Source organism: Lissotriton helveticus, chromosome 5_1 (assembly GCF_964261635.1).
Source record: "Lissotriton helveticus chromosome 5_1, aLisHel1.1, whole genome shotgun sequence".
Lineage (NCBI taxonomy): Eukaryota > Metazoa > Chordata > Amphibia > Caudata > Salamandridae > Lissotriton > Lissotriton helveticus.
Window position 1 is genome coordinate 2,009,064,538 of NC_136065.1, and position 18,280 is coordinate 2,009,082,817.

At 41.4% G+C, this 18,280-nt stretch overlaps 1 protein-coding gene across 1 annotated transcript in view; it reads right to left on the reverse strand.

The window, feature by feature from the left end:
* Positions 1–625: 625 nt before the first annotated feature.
* LOC144756174 (E3 ubiquitin-protein ligase TRIM39-like) overlaps positions 626–18,280 on the reverse strand; it is a 200,238-nt gene continuing 182,583 nt past the window's right edge. The window contains exon 10 of the mRNA XM_078645756.1: positions 626–1,609. Within this exon, the coding sequence (XP_078501882.1) occupies positions 1,098–1,609 (512 nt within the window). The 3' untranslated portion in view covers positions 626–1,097. The remainder of the gene's footprint in view (positions 1,610–18,280) is intronic.

Consider the following 18,280-nt stretch of genomic DNA (forward strand, 5'->3'; position numbering starts at 1 on the left):
TATGTATACGCCCTGTACACGCCTCTTGTTACACCTACTTTATGCCTTATCTTTCGCGACTGCTACAAGTTACGCCTACTGCTACGCCTACTGTATTGAATGTAATGTATTTGTTTTACTATATATACTGTATGATGTTACTTTTCGGGGTGCAGCTGCCGTCCCGTGCTTCCAGGCTGTTCTGTCCCTTCCCTTATGCCTGATTAAAGCCTGAAGACTCAAGATACCTCGAATCCTGACTCTTATTTATTGAGCTATCTGTTATTTATATATCTTGTCAAAAATAGAACCGGTAATTAATTATTTATTTACCACATGCTGGAAAACAAAATCCAAGATTTCCTGGTTTTAAGGTTTGAGCGTTTGACACACTTTTACTGGACAATACCTCCTAGAGATTTTTTTTATTGGAGTTTTATATAGAGCATACTAGGCCCGAAGGTATCAGAGTGCTTTACATGAGCTCAGGTACGTTACAGATGGACACATTCATTTTTGTTAGGCACGGGGAGATTAAGTGATTTGCCCAGAATCACAGAAGGTTGAGCGCCCCTGCCTTGACTCAAATTCGGTCCCCAGCTCAGAGGTCGACCGCCCTAGCCGTTAGGCCATATTCTCTACAGAGATCCTAGTGCAATCATTGCAGAGAGGGAGCAGAACGTTACTGGATTGCAATTAAAAGCAAAGATTACATGGTATGAATGCAGAGCCACTGCAAAATACGTCCTGCTGCAAACAGTATATGATATCTAAACTCAAGACAGTGATGTCTCATCATCTACATGGGCGCAATCAGCTTTGCCACCTCTGGTTGTCAGGCACACTACACACAGAGTGGCAGAGAGTCACATGCAGAAGTACCATGTCTTGGAATGAGTAATTACAGAAGAACAGAGGACTCTGTGTAAGGGAGAACAGGGAGAAAGTGTAGAGATAGTTCATAATTCAGCACTGTTTATGGACAGCATATAAGGGGGTTATAGCTTCTACTCAAGGCTCAACTCAATTATATAGAAACTGGGGAGTGTCCTGTGTGAAAGAGGAATTACGCTTCAAGTGCCAAAGTAGCACCCAGATAGGAACAGAGGACACAACTTCTAAACAAGATGCATGTCACTCCCTGAAGAGAGAACGAAGAATGGGAAGAGCTTCTCTGTGAAGGTATACCGAAAAAACAAAAACAGATGCTCCATGGTGTCTGCGTTGTACATGGACACCCGCCCCTTTTCATAGTCCAGGTACACTCCAAGCTTACTGGGTTTATCACGTGGATAGAGTTTGATGACAGACTTATCAAATGCATTGTATTGATGAAGTTTGGCACCAATACTCCAGATACCTCGCTGGGGTGTCCATACACTCTCTCCCTTTCGATTCACAGACTCTGCCATGACTCCAACAGCCCACATTTCCCCCTTGTGCTTCAGCTGCACCTCCCAGTAATGTCTTCCTGAAGAAAAGCCTTCAGTCCCCACTACAGCACAAATGGTGCTGAATCTCTTGCTCCTGCCTGGTAGGCTCTGCATACTGTTTGTCCATCTTACGCGGGTCCAGTCCTTTGACACAACAAGTTTAGGATGAGCAGTGTCTGGATCCAGAACAATGGGCACTGTGGAGAGAAAAAGAGAGGAAACATCAGGCACTTTCTGGGTAATGAGTGACCAAATTCAATAAAAAGGAGACCTGGGGCCCTATACCAGATAAGGCACACTTTTCCTGTTTGCACCATGGAGCAGCTTTAAATAGGTGCGCCATGCGCAAACTGGAAAAGTGTGCCCTATCATAGAGAATGCGCAGCCCTCAGGACAGCCGTAAACTCATACTGCCCTGGGAGCAGCACATTCAGGTGAAATATGGAGCGCCCGCTTCAAAGCTGCCAAGTGTTTCACTGTGCAGGCAGACACTCGTCTGTACTTTAAAGAGGGGAACGAGATCTCCTTGAAGGCGAGTGTAGTGAGTGACCACTTGCAAGGGGATGTCGGGGGTGATGCGGGGGGACTATGGGACCCCCTTTCTCCCCTCCAGAGGGCAGACATCATGGGGTGCGCTGACAGTGCACCCCCTTTTTGTGGCACACTTTCCGTGTGCCTCCAGACAGCTTCTCTGTCTTTGCGCCCGAGTCCATAATACGCTGTGAGCACAGAGGCAAAGAGATTCCCTTACTTGCATGGGGCCACGCTGCCAAGGCACTTTCTATAATATGACCCCAGAAAGACAACGTCAAAAGACGCAGGTGATGCATTGGCCCCCACTACGAGTCTGGGGCTACGTCTTTGGAATTAGTTCTACCGGTTTCCATCAGTCTATGTGATGAAATTCTAGCATATAGTTGCAACTGTTCAATAACTCTTTCTTCCCCAATAATTTGTGTGAAATTGCTTTCACACATGATAAAACTTCCTCCTTCCATTTTTACCCACGAAATAGGAAATCATCCGTATTCTAATGGACTTTCTATAAAATGAGCACATTTTTGATAACCAGATGAAGAGATCATGGCCTTTAACATATCATTAATTTTGTGAAAATTTGCAACTTAAAAACATTCTAAATTAAATATATTAATTTCGGTTAGCATTCTTTTTATTAATATCAATGCCACCAGTCCATTTCAAAATCACTTTGTCAGGTTTTATCGGCTGAGTGATGTTATTTAAGAGGTTATACCATTGACTTATTCCTTATACAGTGTTATACTTCCAAAACAAGCACTTGACTAAATTCGGCATCAAGGTAATCTCTGTAAAGGAGAGCAACAAATAGAATGAATTTAGGTAGATGATAGTCAATATTTTCCCTCATTATCGTTAGAAGTCTGCTTTATTGGTGTCCAAAGTTCAATAAAGGATTGAAGCCTAATTCATTCACATAAGTCATGTCAACACTTTGCCATAAATCAATAATACGCCAGCTGAATAAAGTGAACAGTTGTACAGAATCAATCTGGTTTCGCAATGTATGGTTAAAATTTGAATTGTGAATGGGAAACATGTTATTTTTATGATGGAAATTAATTTCTTATATCATACTTGCTTGAGGCTTCAAAGTAGACTCATTAAAAATGGAAGATCGTGTTTTTCATTCTAGAATATATCAATCAAAATGGATTCATCAAAAGCATATTTGTCCCTTCGAAATGTAGATCATTAGATGCTATGTCCATAGGAATCTTAATAGCATATTCTAAAATTTGGGAGGCTCAAACCTCTGCCTTTCTTCGCTAGACAAACCGTCTCCAGACTGATACATGTTCTTCTCTTAGCCCAGATGAAATTCGATAATAAATTATACAACGGTTTGTAATACCCCACGTAAATAGTAAGGCAAACATTAACAAAAATATATGAGCTGAAGAACTGACATTTTGTCATTAAATTTTGCCTATTATCAGAAGAGTAAGTGTGTCAGAATCCATTTGGATCCATGGGACAAGCAAGGGGACTCAAGACTCAGGACTCAAACAACAGCCAAAGTAAGTACTATCCATCTCAGTGCTTGGTAAAAAGATAAGTACTTTAATGAGACACCAAAACATAATCCCACACACAGGAAAAGTTAATCATATAAGCAATTCTAAGGGCCTTATTATGACTTTGGCAGAGCGGCGTCAAGTTCGCCCCACCAACGCACCCGCAGATTAGTAGTTTCCTCCTGTCTAGCGGTGCCCTGAAAATGGGAACGCCAAAAACAGTTTCTGCACAGGAACTGGGGTGAATGCATGCAGGGGGGCACATGTTGTGCCCCCTGAATGCTCCCCAGGGCACAGAGGCACAAGGTGGCCCTGTAGGCACCCCCTTTGTTTCCTCTCTGCAAGGGAATTCATGGAGGAGGAACCGCCATAAAAAAACATGGCATAGAGGAAACTCCTAATATACTTTGCGGAACCGCCAATCATATTGATGCCTCCTGACTCCCGCAACACTGCCAGAAAACGGCAGTTCTCTGGCGGCTGTGGTGCTGCAGTGGCAGTCTGCCAACCCTCATCGTAATAGGGCAGTCGGGAGACCGCCGCACCCCTCCAGTCTGGCAGCCCGTGGAAGACCAGACTCATAATTAAGCCCTAAGACAGATACTATGGAGAGCTAAACACACAGAAATAGCCAGGAGTACAAATTTGGCAAAGGCCGTTGTTAAAGTCCAGTAGTGACTATTAAGTATTGTGATTAGACGTTAACGGGCTAGATCCTCCTTGAGTTTGCCTGGTTTTAGAATGCTAACTAGCATCCCAATATCAAAAGAGAAAGGAACTTCCCAACCATCCAGAATGTGATGCATGAGTTTACTTATCTATTTTTTTTATTACTTATGAAACCATCATCTCTGCATACCTTAACCATTTGCTGAATTAATGATCGGGTCTATGATTTCTTGTTCTGTGAATGTTAGAATCAATTCTGCTGATGATGCAGAAGAAGGGTGCCCTGGGGCACGTGTGAGAGTTAATCAATTATTGTGGGTTTGTCTATGCATTGGTCTATTGAATATAAATTAGAATTATCATTCAACATATTTATTTTAAATTGTTTGGGATCTTCAGTTATGGCTCCAGTAGTTAGGTCTCAATTGCATTACTGCTTTTTTATGCTTGGTGGGACAGACAAATAATTTTCTGACAAAATCCTCCCTCTTCATATTATTTTTGTCATATGGAATATACTTTAACTATTTCTTCCGCATAATAAAACTCCCTCAGCACTTTGCTTTCCTTCTCCCATTTCCGTTTTTCTTTTTACATGCATTATCTGATTCAAGATCCCGGATTAATGATGGTCTTTCTCATTGTTTTAGTATTAACTGTGTTACAACATGTTCATTAAGCATAGCCTTGAATGCAGCCACATTAGAGAAAGATCTGCAGTTCTCAGATTATGATATAAAATGTGATTATAAATTGTTTTGTTTACGCCACCTAAGCTCGATCGGCATCTAAAAATAATTTATTAAAGTATCTTGTGGGTTGACTTTGTCTGTACTCCTATCACTGGAAATCTAATTGTACTGCTGCATTATCAGAGAAGCTATTCTGGATTTTTATGTTTTTTGCTATTAAATAAAAATGTATTCTAAGATCTTTGTTAAACATGTATTTATTGTATTTGTAATGCACGCAATTGCTAAAAGAAGTCTTGCACTAAAAATAGGACTTACCAACAATCACAGCCACAGGACACAAATAATTAATACACAGAAATGTCACTTTAGATGAGTGTAACGGTGCTGAGCAGGAATATCGACGGGGAAATATCATGTAATATAAATATCGCCGCAGAAATATTGTTGTGAAGAAATATCGACTACAAAAATATAGATGACAAGAATATCGACTAACAGGTAAGTAATATCGATTACAAAAATATTGTTGTAATAAATATTGTTTACAAAAATATAGTTTACTAAAATATCGATTTTTTTTAATCATGTTATGTATTTTAGTGTTTTTAATAAGAATTGTTTGTCATTTTATTATATGTTTTAGAATTGTTCTACTTATTAATTTAGTTTGAGTTTAATTTTGCGTTATTAGTTCCGTAGCGGGTTGTGGGTTTATAGAGGAATAGGGTGGGAAGTAATTTAATTATGTAAAATTAATTGATTAATTAATGTGTTAAATTATTAATTAATTATAGTTTAATAATTAGTTGTTAATTAATTTCAATTAATTAATTGATTAATGTGTTTATTTATTAATTAATTATAGTTTAATAATTAGTTGTTGATTAATTTCAATTAATTAATTAATTAATGTGTTAATGTATGAATTAGTTATAGTTTAATTAGTTGTTAATTAATTTCAATTAGTTAATTAATAATTAAGTATGTTAATTGTTTAATTTATTTTAGGTGTGTGTTGTGGTGTTTATATTTGTAAATGGTGTGAAGGGCGGTAAGTAATTACTTTCCTATTGATTTATTATTAAATAGTTTAAAATTAATTTCTATTAATTATTTAGTAATTATTAATTGTAATTGTGTAATTAATTTTAGGTGTGTGTTGTGGTGTATATATGTGTAAATGGTGTGAAAGCTGGTAAGTAATTAATTGGTTAATTAATAAATAATAGCAAATTAATTAAAATAATTAATTGATACTTATTAATTGTAATTGTGTAATTAATTTTAGGTGTGTGTTGTGGTGTTTATATGTGTAAATGGTGTGAAAGCTGGTAAGTAATTAATTGTTTAATTAATTAATAATAATAAATTAATTTATTAAATGTAATTGTGTAATTAATTTTAGGTATTTGTTGTGGATTTTATAGTCCTAAATAATTATTTTTTAATCTTTGTTAATAATAATATATTTATATTTATATATTAATTATGTTAAAATTAGATGTATTGAAAATGTTATTTTTATTTTTTATTGTTTTGGGATCCTGCGCTTTCCCTATTGTTGCACTCACTGGAGTGGGAATAGTAAATTTTACCCCTACGCTATCCAGCGCTTTTCCTACTGTTGCACTCACTGGAGTGGGAATAGTAATTTTTACCCCTACGCTATCCAGCGCTTTCCCTACTGTTGCACTAACTGGAGTGGGAATAGTAATTTTTACCCCTACACTATCCAGCGCTTTCCCTACTGCTGCTCTCACTGGAGTGGGAATAGTAATTTTTACCCCTACACTATTCAGAGCTTTCCCTACTGTTGCACTAACTGGAGTGGGAATAGTAATTTTTACCCCTACACTATCCAGCGCTTTCCCTACTGTTGCACTCTCTGGAGTGGGAATAGTAATTTTTATCTCTACGCTATCCAGCGCTTTCCCTAATGTTGCACTCACTGGAGTGGGAATAGTAATTTTTACCCCTACGCTATCCAGCGCTTTCCCTACTGTTGCACTAGCTGGAGTGGGAATAGTAATTTTTACCCCTACGCTATCCAGCGCTTTCCCTACTCTTGCACTCACTGTAGTGGGAATAGTAATTTTTACCCCTACGCTATTCAGCGCTTTCCCTACTGTTGCACTCACTGGAGTGGGAATAGTCATTTTTACCCTCCCGCTATTTAATGTTTTAACTATTAATGTTTTTATTTTATTCTTAAATGTATGTATTTATAATAGTTTAATGTGTTAATTAAATATAGAATATATGAAATATTTGTATTTATTTTTAATTATTTATATATGTTTTTATTTTATTTTTATATAATTAATAAAGTTTATAAATTAAATATAGATAATAGTTAATAAAATGTATTTAAGTAAATATATGTATATGTACACTTTTGTGTTTATATTAATTACATTTAGTTTATTTGTTATAATTATTTAAAATATATATTAAAATGTATTTAATTTGTTAATAATAATAATATTAATATTTTACATCTATATTTATTACATCGATATTTTTGTTCTTTTTTTTATTTTTATTTTTATTTATTTTAAATTTTTCTTCATTACAACAATTGATTATGAGCATTACCTATAACACAAGCCTTAAATACTGACAAATAAATCATACAATAACTTTTTGGCCAAACACGGAGTACACAATTATATAAATCGGCTAAAGTTGAGAACAGAGTCTGAGATCAACGGGAAAAAAAAAAGAAAAAAAAAAGCCAAGCTTGCCCCTAGGAATTCCTTCTTTGGCTCTCTTTCCATTTACATAATGGCTCCCAGATTCTTCTCCCCAACCGTCTTCCACTCCTCCCCTTCCGCGCAAAGATTTTTTCCTCTATATTATATGCATATAGGGTGTTTGCCAGCCAGCATTGCATTTTCGGAGGGCTTTTTTCTAGCCATGCCCTAGCTATTGTTAATCTATAGACAGCCATTACTACAAAAAGAAATTCAGCATATTGTGTCTGCTCGTCTTCACTCACCCCTAACATAATCAAAGCTGGTGTGAGAGTTATCGCAATATCCAATGAGTTCGACAAAAACCCCTCAATTTCCCTAATCAAAGTTCTTAGCTGTGGGCATGAAGCAAAAATGTGTACACTGTCTGCTTCCAGTTCATTACATCTGGGACAATTGATTCCTTGATTCCCACCCCATTGTGCAATCTTTGCCGGAGTAAAATACAAAAAATACAAAGTTTTATAGTGCTGCGATTGCAGCGGGGCAGCGCATAATAACGTAGATCCGAATTTCAAAGAATCATAGAAAAGTCTAGGATCAATACCCAGTTTATCTTCCCATTTTTTACTAAATTTAACTAAATCATCCTGCTTGTCTTTCACCAGTGCTGCATAAAGGGATTTAATAGTGCAATCTCCCGACAGCTTTATTTTCTCCATTATATCGACTTTGTTAAAGCCTGCCGGACCCCCAACTTTATTATTGAGAAAGCTTCTGACCTGCAAATATTTGAAGAATCCCCTATTATCTAAACCGTATTTTCCTCTCAGCTCTGAAAATTGCATAAAGCCATCTTGTGCATAAAGGTCTACAATTTGTATAACCCCCTTTAGTGCCCATTCTGCCATAGTATAGTCTCCAAAAATTTCCTTGGGGAGTGACCTATTGTTGTTTAATAAGACATATCTGTTATATCTCCCAAGTTTTACCCTCTTCAAAAATGCATTCCATGTCGTGACAGCTGCTTTAACAGTTTTAAACTTAGTCCTCTTGAAATAGCTGTAGTCAATACACTTTAAAAAACAGTTCTCTGCATTTACCCCTAGGGTGACAGCATATACATCTGTAGACATTTTCTGCATTCTATCATCGTCAGGGCTTCCACCAATGAGACCTTGGATATATTGCAGCACAGAGGCCATATAATATAAACGAAAATCTGGTGCCCCCCACCCCCCATTTTCTCTAGGGAGTGTCATGTACCTATACGCTCTCCGGGTTTTACCTTGGGCCCAAATGAACCTATTACATATAGCCTCTATGCAATTAAACCAACTGGCCTCAATCAACAATGGTACAGCCCTAAATACATACAAAAATTTTGGTAAAATCATCATTTTGATGATATTTGTACAGCCAACTAACGACAGGTGCAAATTATTCATTCTGTCTAAATCTTTTTTCATTTGAGTTATCAAGGGATCCATATTGTTTTCCACAATTTTACTTATTTCTGCCGTCATTTGCACCCCTAGATAAGTTGCCATATTTGTCACTCTTCCATCATTACACCTTACCCACTGGTTTTTAACTATCTGCGTCTTAGTTGTGTTCAAGCTATACCCAGAGAACTGGCCAAACCTCTCTGCTTCCGATTCAATTGCCCTAATGGCGGCTACAGGATCTGGAGTCAAGATGGCTACGTCGTCCGCGTAGGCTAGTGATTTAAGTCTGCAACCGTTTAGTACTAATGGTAATATTTGCTGATTCATTTCCAATTTGCGAATAAAAGGGTCAAGATACAGAGCAAACAGTAAGGGGGAAGAGGGACAACCCTGCCTTGTACCTCTCTGGATATTAACTGCGGCTGAGTAACCTCTACTGACTCTTATCTTGGCCGTCGGGGCTATATATAATGATTGCAGAGCCTTTATAAATCCTGGTCCTATACCGTGCCACCTTAAAGCTTCCCATAAGTAACCCCATGAGACCCTATCAAAAGCTTTTTCAGCGTCGAGAAACACCGCTGCCATTGGATCTTCCCGGATGTCTGCAGCATCAAATGCCGTAATTACCTGCCTGGTGTGATGGGTTGTCCCTTTCCCTGGTATAAATCCATGCTGAGAGGGTATAACCAAGAATTCGATTATCTTAGATAATCTTTTTGCCAATATTTTTGAAAACACCTTGACATCGGCGTTCATCAAGGTGATGGGGCGGTAGGAACCTGGGTCATCGGGGGGTTTACCTTTTTTAGGGATAACAATGATGTCTGCACCCCCCCAGGAACATGGAACAGTTTCACCCAATTGTGCTAACTCCATTATTTTAAACATATCCGCTAACAGAGGGGTCTGGAAAACCTTATAAAATTCAACTGGAATCTGGTCCGGGCCAGCAGCCTTCCCAGATGGGAGTTCCCTCAGCGCTTCTACAAGTTCCTCCACCTTAAACTTCTCTTCCAGCTCTATTCTGTCTGACTCCTCCAGGTATGATGGCTCGATATCCCTCAGATAAGCCCTCATATCCTCCTCACTTCCGTGCCCATCTGCCTGATATAGTTCCATATAAAACTGCCTAAAGACCTCTCTAATCTGCTCTGTACCCTTAACTTTAGTTCCATGACTATTTTTCATCTCCTTAATATCGGCCATCCCATCTCTCTGTCTAGCTCGCACCGCTAAAATATGCCCCACTCTTTCACTGAGTTCATATGCCTTTTCTTTATTGGCTAAATATTTCTCCACCGTCTTTTTTGCCATCCCTTCCATGACCATTGCTTTAAGAGCAATTAGTTTTAACAAAATCTGCTCCACTGGGGTGTGCGCTTGTATAGCCAGCATGAGTTCCTCCTCTGCCTCCCTGATTAAATCATTATTTCTTTCTAGTTCCTCCCTTTCTCTTCTTTGCGTTCTGATAACATAGCTTAGGGTTTCTCCTCTTATACCAGCTTTAAAAGCGTCCCACACAATCCCAGGTGATGAGGTACCTCTATTGATTGCCCAAAATTCCTTAATCCATTCCGCCATCCTTTCCCTGTATTCACTATCCTGAAGGAGTGCTCTGTCGAATGTCCACTGCGATGGCTCCTTATTTCTCCTTTGCCCAATATTTACATCTAAAACTAGCGGACTATGATCTGATATGATCCTTGGTTCTTTTACTATCCTTGCACCTTCTATCAGCCCTCTTGTTATTAAAAAATAATCCAGCCTGACTAAAATCTGGTGGGGCGCTGAAAAGAAAGTGCTCCCGTCGAGATTCGGATGACAATATACCCAAGGATCCTCTAGAGAGTTATTCTTTACTAAGTCTACTAGGGCCCTATAGGTTTTTTTTTTCCTCCCCGCATACTTCCTTTTAGGGTCTAAAAAGCTACTATCTAGATCGTGAATATTCAAATCGCCGCAAAGTATAATAGGCTCAGGCCATTGAGCGAGTTCTGCATCTAGGAATTGTAGAACATCTGGGTCGTCCCCAGTAGAGCCATAGACTGAGACAAGCGTGAAGGTCTCCCCCCTAAACAATAATTCAACTATAGCCCATCTCCCCCAATTGTCCTCCCCCTTTCTTTTAACTATTATATCCTGTTTCCTGCCCAATATCGCCACTCCTCTTGTCTTCGTGTTCTGATTGGTTTTCGCCAGAACGTTAAACCCTAGTTGATCAAGTAAATAGGCCTTAGTACCCTCAATGTGTGTTTCCTGAAGGCACACTAAATCAGGTTTAAAAGATTTTAACAGTGAAGCCGCTTTTAACCTCTTATTTATCTCATTAAGTCCACAAATATTAATCGACACAATTCTACAGGTCATTTAAATTTCTTAGCGTTTCCATTTTCCCAATTTAACCAACAAGAATTGATAGATACCTGTAGGCTTTGATCCCTCCAGCACAATTTTTCCCCCCTTCTAGTTTGTTTGTGTACCTCGATCCATACAACTTTTTTTTTTAAGTCTTTTTTACCTCTTTCTACCACACCATTATTGTGCCCATATCCAACATGTGTACCCCCTCCCCCCTCCCCCCCCTTGCCCCCCGCTCGTTGGGAGCCCCCCCCCCCCTCTCTACAGGCAAATAGGCCAATCCTGGCCTATGTGTAGCCGACCGTACTCTGCAGCGTCGCTACTCTCTCCCATCCTTTTTGCTCCTCTGTCCGATATTGCCAAATGATCTATTTGGCATTACCATCTACCCGACTTACGGAGTTTTTGGTGGAATTCTCCGGGGAGACTGTGGCGGGGTTCTGGTTTTTGCTCCCCTCTCCTTCCCTTTATTGGTTTCTGAGATTTCTGCTAGATATTCTGCTGCTTTTATCTCGGATGTAAACATTTTGACATAACCTTTCCTGATAACTTTCAACCTAGACGGAAACAAGAGATATGCTTCTGCCCCTTGCTTCTGAAAAGACCCAATCATCTGCCTTAGTTTCCACCTTCTTTCCACGGTGACGTGGCAGAAATCTGGCCTTGAGAAGAAAGTGTTCCCATCAACTGTGATTCTTGAGTCAGGTCTTGCTTTATCAATTATCTCCTGTCTTGCTAGGAAATTACCCAAGAAGACCAACATTGCTCTTGGTAGCTCCTTCTCCTGCCCTCCCCGGTTTTTCTTTTTGAACAGTGGGTACCTATGTGCTCTTTGCACTTCCACATCCCATTGCCATTTTGAATCAGGAAAGGCCTCTTCCAGGATCCTGACCACATACCCTCTGGGATCCTGTCCCTCTTTTCCCTCCTCCAAACCCAAAAGTCTCACATTATTCCTTCTTTGGCGATTTTCAAAGCTTTCAAGCTTCCACTGAAGGTCTTCAACCACCTTCTCTTGATCCGTCTTAAAAGTCTGCCAGTCTGTCACTTCGTCTTCCACCCTGCTTGTCCTTTCCTCTACTTGTAAAACTCTTTCCTCAACCTCTTCCTGTTTTCTACTTACTTTTCTTAATGATAATTGCAATTTTTTTGTATCTCTTTTCGCCCTTCTGCTCTCAGTTCTTGCCTCCTTTTGCATCTGTTTCAGGGTCCCAAACAGCATTTCGAGGGTTACACTTTGCGTCCCCTCCTTTCCCCCTCCTTCTTGCTCACTTTCTTTGTAGGTCTCTGAGGTAGCGGAATAGTCCCATGATAATTTCTTAGTCATACTGCTTCTTGAGCCTCTTCCGCTTCTTGTTTTTGCTCCCACAGCAGCCTTTTTCTTTTTTGTGCCTAACTCGCTGGAGCCATTACTAATGTCTGAGTCAGGAGTACGTTCAGTCCCGCTTTCCTCTTCCTCAGATTCCAACTCGCTTAATTCTGTTGAATCCGTGCCCTCATTAACCGAAAAAAACTCCGGCGAGCCTCCCCTCGCACTTCTGTCTAAACTTTTATTATTTCTCCCCAAGTCCTGATCCAGTTGTAGCCCATGCCGGTCTGTTAGACTCTGCGTGCTGCCCCAGCTTGCCTCAGTAACCTTCGAGTGCTTATTAAACAGTTCTGCCTCTACTGACAGGAGAGCGTCTAACATCTGCGCATTATTTGTATTTCCTGGCTGCTTAGGGGCATTAACATTGACAGGGTCACAGCCAGACACCTTACCGACCGCCACCTCTGCCTCCTCTCCTCCCGCGGCTTCTGGAGCTTCTGCTCGCCGCTCTGCATTCACCATGCCAGCTCCTGCGTTGCTTCTCTGTTGCCTAGCAACCAGGTCTCCGCTGCTTACATCGATATTTTTGAGTCGATATTACTGTACTTACCTTTTTAAGTATAGGGAGGCGATATTTTTGTTATCAATATTTTTACATCAATATTTTTGTCATCGATATTTTTGTTATTGATATTTTAACATGGAACCGAGTGTAACACTTACGTTCTAGTAGGTCTGAAAAAACGTGAGCTATTCCATATCAAATAAGTCTACATGCCCTATCCTACATAAAGATGATATAATGCACGACTCCTAGTGCATTAAGAGCCAGGTTTTTAGCTATTTCCTAAACGTGGACATGTCATGGAAGTTTAAAGAGCAAATTTGCTGTGCTATTTTGAATCAGCAGGGAGACTAAGACAGAGAGTACCGCAGTAATTCAGTCTGCATAATAATAATAAGGGAAATTTATAAAGCGCCTGGTTACGCACAGATGGCGTGTTCCGCGCTGTGGTGAGTGGAATCAGCAGAGTCGCACCGCAAGGACAGCCCGGCTTACTGCGTGTAGAGGTGGGTTTTTAACTTCTTCCTGAAGCCAAGTTCAGATGGCTCCAGGCGAAGGTCCAGTGGTAAGGCATTCCAGATTCTCGCGGCCAGGTATCTAAAAGACCTGCCCCCAATGCGTGCCTTTTTTATCCTGGGGACCTTTAGTAGCCCCACACCGGAGGACCGCAGAGCGCGCGCCGGCGCGTACCGGGTGATCAGACCCTGGAGCGGAGCTGGTGCCTTAACACCCAAGATGCGGTGGCATGTGCAAAGGGCCTTAAACTCGACACTGCTCCTTACTGGGAGCCAATGAGGGCCTGAAGGGCTGCCTTGGACGCTGATCTCTTAGGGAATTTCAGAATCAGGCGAGCTGCTGCATTCTGCAGCACCTGGAGGCGGTTGATGGCCTTACCGGTGGCTCCCAGATAGAGCAGATTGCCATAATCCAGACGTGATGTGACGAGGGCATGCACCAGCGTCCTGCGGGCTGTCGTGGGGAGGAGATCTAATACCTTCCGCAGGCTTTTTAGTACGCTGAAGCAGATCCCCACCACACGGCCTATCTGAGGTCCAAAAGACAGATCCGCATCAAACCACACTCCCAGGTTTCTAGCTTCTTGACAGGGTGTAGGGACATCCCCTAGACATGATGGCCACCATGCCGATGACCAAACAGACGGGCTCCCCTCCACCACGAGCACCTCAGTCTTGCTGCCATTTAGCTTAAGACAATTGGTGGACATCCAGGTAGCCAGTTCCTGCATACAGGCCCTGAATCTGTCCACCGCAAGACTGGGCGCGCGCGAGAGGGAGATGACCAACTGGGTGTCATCTGCATAGAACACTATGGGCAGACCGTGGCTTTCAGCGATGGGCGCCACCGGGGAGACGTAGAGATTAAATAAGGTTGGGCTCAGGGACGAGCCCTGAGGCACGCCCTGGCCCAAACCAATCTCCCTAGAGTAGCAGTCTCCCTGTCGAACCTGAAAGCCTCTCCCTGTCAGGAAGGACTGGATCCATTCAAGTGCAGCTCCTGATATCCCTCCGTCATTCAGACACTGTAGCAAGGTGGTGTGAGCTACAGTGTTGAATGCTGCACTTAGATCCAGTAGGATGAGAGCCATAGTCTGGCCCTCATCCACCCCCTGACGTAAGGTCTCCACTGCCATCAGAAGCGCTGATTCAGTCGAGTGGCGGGGACGGAAACCAAACTGGGTCTCGTGCAGGAGGGCAGCCTCTTCCACGAAATCCATCAGTTGTGTATTTACCGTTTTCTCCGCCACTTTAGCCATGTAGGGTAAGAGGGAGATTGGCCGGAGGTTCTCTAATTTTTCGAAGCTGATGTTAGGCTTCTTTTGGAGGGGTAGCACCACCGCCTGTTTCCAGGTGACAATCATATTTCTGGAGACTGCTGCTTATTCATTCTCCAGGAGTACACTAGTCCTAATTCCCTTTCTAAATCTATTTGATTCTCCAAGGTCATTCAGTCCAAACTGGCTTTACACCTACCAATTGTTTGACCTACATTTAACAGCTTGTAAATGTATTCTTGTTTCTATGTAGGTAGCTTAGTCTACAATCACTTGTCTGTGGAGAAAATTGCTACAGCAAGATTTCTAACTATAGTATATTAAAATAAAAAACATTAGGAATTAGCAATTTTTATTCACAACCTGAAATGGGGTAGTTAAGAAATTCAAGTCAACATGGAACTATTCTAATGCTCAAAATAGTGTATCCAATAATATGTATAATTCATTTATTATAATACCATCATAGTCTGAGTACTTTATTCTTAATGAGTATAATATTTAAAAAATCTCAATATTCGGAGCTGCAATATAAAAATATTATTATTATTTAACTTATAAAGCGCCTGGTTACTCCAACCAGAGTGTCCCCGCGCTAGAACACCACCAGTCCCTGACCCCAACCTAGCTAGCAACATTAACAATGCCCCAGACTGCCACTCAGACTGAGGCACTACTTCTGTCCTCCAAACGAATGCTGAAACAGCCAGGTTTTTAATTTTTTTCTGAACAGAGTTTCGGATGAACACATCCGTAGATCCAAAGGCAGGTCGTTCCATGTCTTAGCCGCCTGGAAGCGAAAAGACATCCCTCCAGCTCGGGCCTTACGTACCCTGGGCACCATCACTTTGGCTGTGCCCAATGATCTCAGGTTACGAGCAGGTTGATATACCGTCATAAGCGGGAGCAAAAATGTAGGCCCCTTTTGATGGAAAATCCGGTATCCAAAGCATAGGGCCTTAAAAGTCACTCTAGCTTGTATGGGGAGCCAATGGAGTTTCTTCAAGGCTTCCCCCACGGAAGTCCGCCTAGGAATGTTCAGAATCAGCCTTGCTGCCGCATTATGAACTTTCTGCATCATATTCAGGTCAGGTTCTCGACGGTCACCCCTAAATAAAGAATGTTACAATAATCAAGGCGTGAGGTAACAAGAGCCTGTACAATGGTTCGTCTCGCATCAATAGGAAGACGGTCAAGTATTTTGCACAGCATTTTGAGATTGCCAAAACAGGCACCAGCTACCGTAGAAATCTGCTCAGAGAAAGATACATTGTCATCGAACCAGACTCCCAAGTTTTTAACCTTTGCTTTCGGGACTGAGATAGGTCTCAATTCCTCCGGCCACCACATCGTCCAATTAAATTCATCCAATTGATAGGTCCCAATTCCTCCGGCCACCACATCATCCAATTCAATTCATTCAATTCATCCGGCCACCAATTGAAGACAACTGTGTTTCATCCAAACAGCTAGTGTACCCAGGCAGCACTTAAAATCAGAAGCCGTTCCCGAATCTTCTTGCTCCAGAGTGACAATCAATTGGGTGTCATCAGCATAGGTTACCAATTTCACCCCATGCCTAAGTACAATATCTGCCAGGGGGCACATATAGAAATTAAATAAGGTCGGGCTAAGAGCCGAACCCTGCAGCACCCCCTGAGACAGAGGGCAATTACTGGATGTAAAGGGATGTTGAATAACCTGAAATGTTCTGCAAAATGTTTTTCAACCACTCCCCAATAACAGGCCGTGGGAGACCGTGTCAAACGCCGCACTCAGGTCAAGAAGGATCATTGCAGCTGTTCTACCTTCAGCGGCTGCGGTTCTCAAGGCTTCCGCAGCCAGAAGCAGGGCTGATTCCATACTATGAAGTGGCCTAAAGTCGGACAGGGTGTCATGAAGGACCTGTCTATCTTCCAAAAACCTGGACAGTTGGCGGTTAAGATGTTTCTCCGCCATTTTGGCAACATAGGGGAGCAGGGAGATAGGTCTCCGATTTTCTGGAAAAGCAGGATCTAGGGAAGGTTTCTCCACGAGGGGAATCACCAAAGAGTGTTTCCCGTTATGGGCTACCTGCCCCAGGCTGAAGGAGAAATTCACTAGTGCTGTAAGAACTGGCGCAATAGCCTTCTTCCCTAATTGCATAAATTTAGGCGGCAAGGGGTCCAGAGGGGACCCAGATTTGACAACATCCATCAGTTGCAAGATCTCACTTTCCACAGGAGGATGAAAGAGAAACCTACCCTTGATATCTATATGAATCGTTTTGTACCTGTATATATAATTATCTACCTCAAAGTATTTTTGTACTTTTTTGTTGTATTTTTCTGGCATGCACTTTCTTCCAAGAAAAAAGTGATTTTTGCCTCCCAAAGTGATTTTGGTTGGGTACAGATTTAAGCAGTAGCGGCTGCTCCGCTAAGGCGGAGGAGCGTCACCGAATTGCCTTTCAGCACTGCAAAAAAGGAAAAATAAAATGATAATGCAGTGTTATCATTAAATGAATTCGTGCTGAGGCAGTTTTGTGGGGGGGTCTGGGCAGCGCAGGGGGAAGGAGTGGTGGGAACCATCCTAAGTGGCCGTCTCAGGCCGGCCAAACAGTCATGCACACTTTGCATGTTTTCCACCCAGGGTGCATTCCACCCCGGTTGGAGAACATACTCCGATTCCCTGGCAGACCAATCATAATGCTGCATTGCAGCATTGTCATTGGCTTAGGGGAGCCTGGGTGCTTCGTGTTTGCACAGAAGCCAGACATAGGACTGAGAGGTGGCGGCCAGCAGGCAGGTAAGTGATCTTTTTTTAATTTCTTTTTTAAACCTCCCTCCCCTCCCTCACTACTGCCTCCCCCCGGAGTAGCCGCACCTAAAAGTATGTAAAAAAATATATACTATAACATATTGGCAAAGTACATTGACCCAACAATTTGAAAAGACTCAATGAAACAATTTGTTTTAAAGATATCACATTAACACCTTAATTAATGATATGTGTATCTTCTTTAATTGTACTTTTCTTTTTTGTGCCTTAATCTTCTCTATTTGTTTTTTATTTTTGCACTCGTTTGGCAGGCCTTCATCACAACAAATTCAGCACTAGGTCAGATATAGGCTGCTTCTGAATGTTATTCTTATTACCTGTAGTTTTAAGACCTCACACTTGGGCACTTGATCAAATTCTTTTACTGAGATTTCCAGCTAGATACATACCACCTTCAGATTCCCCAGTTCAGCAGAAACTGCCACATTAGGAATAATGACCAAGACTCCCATTCTACAT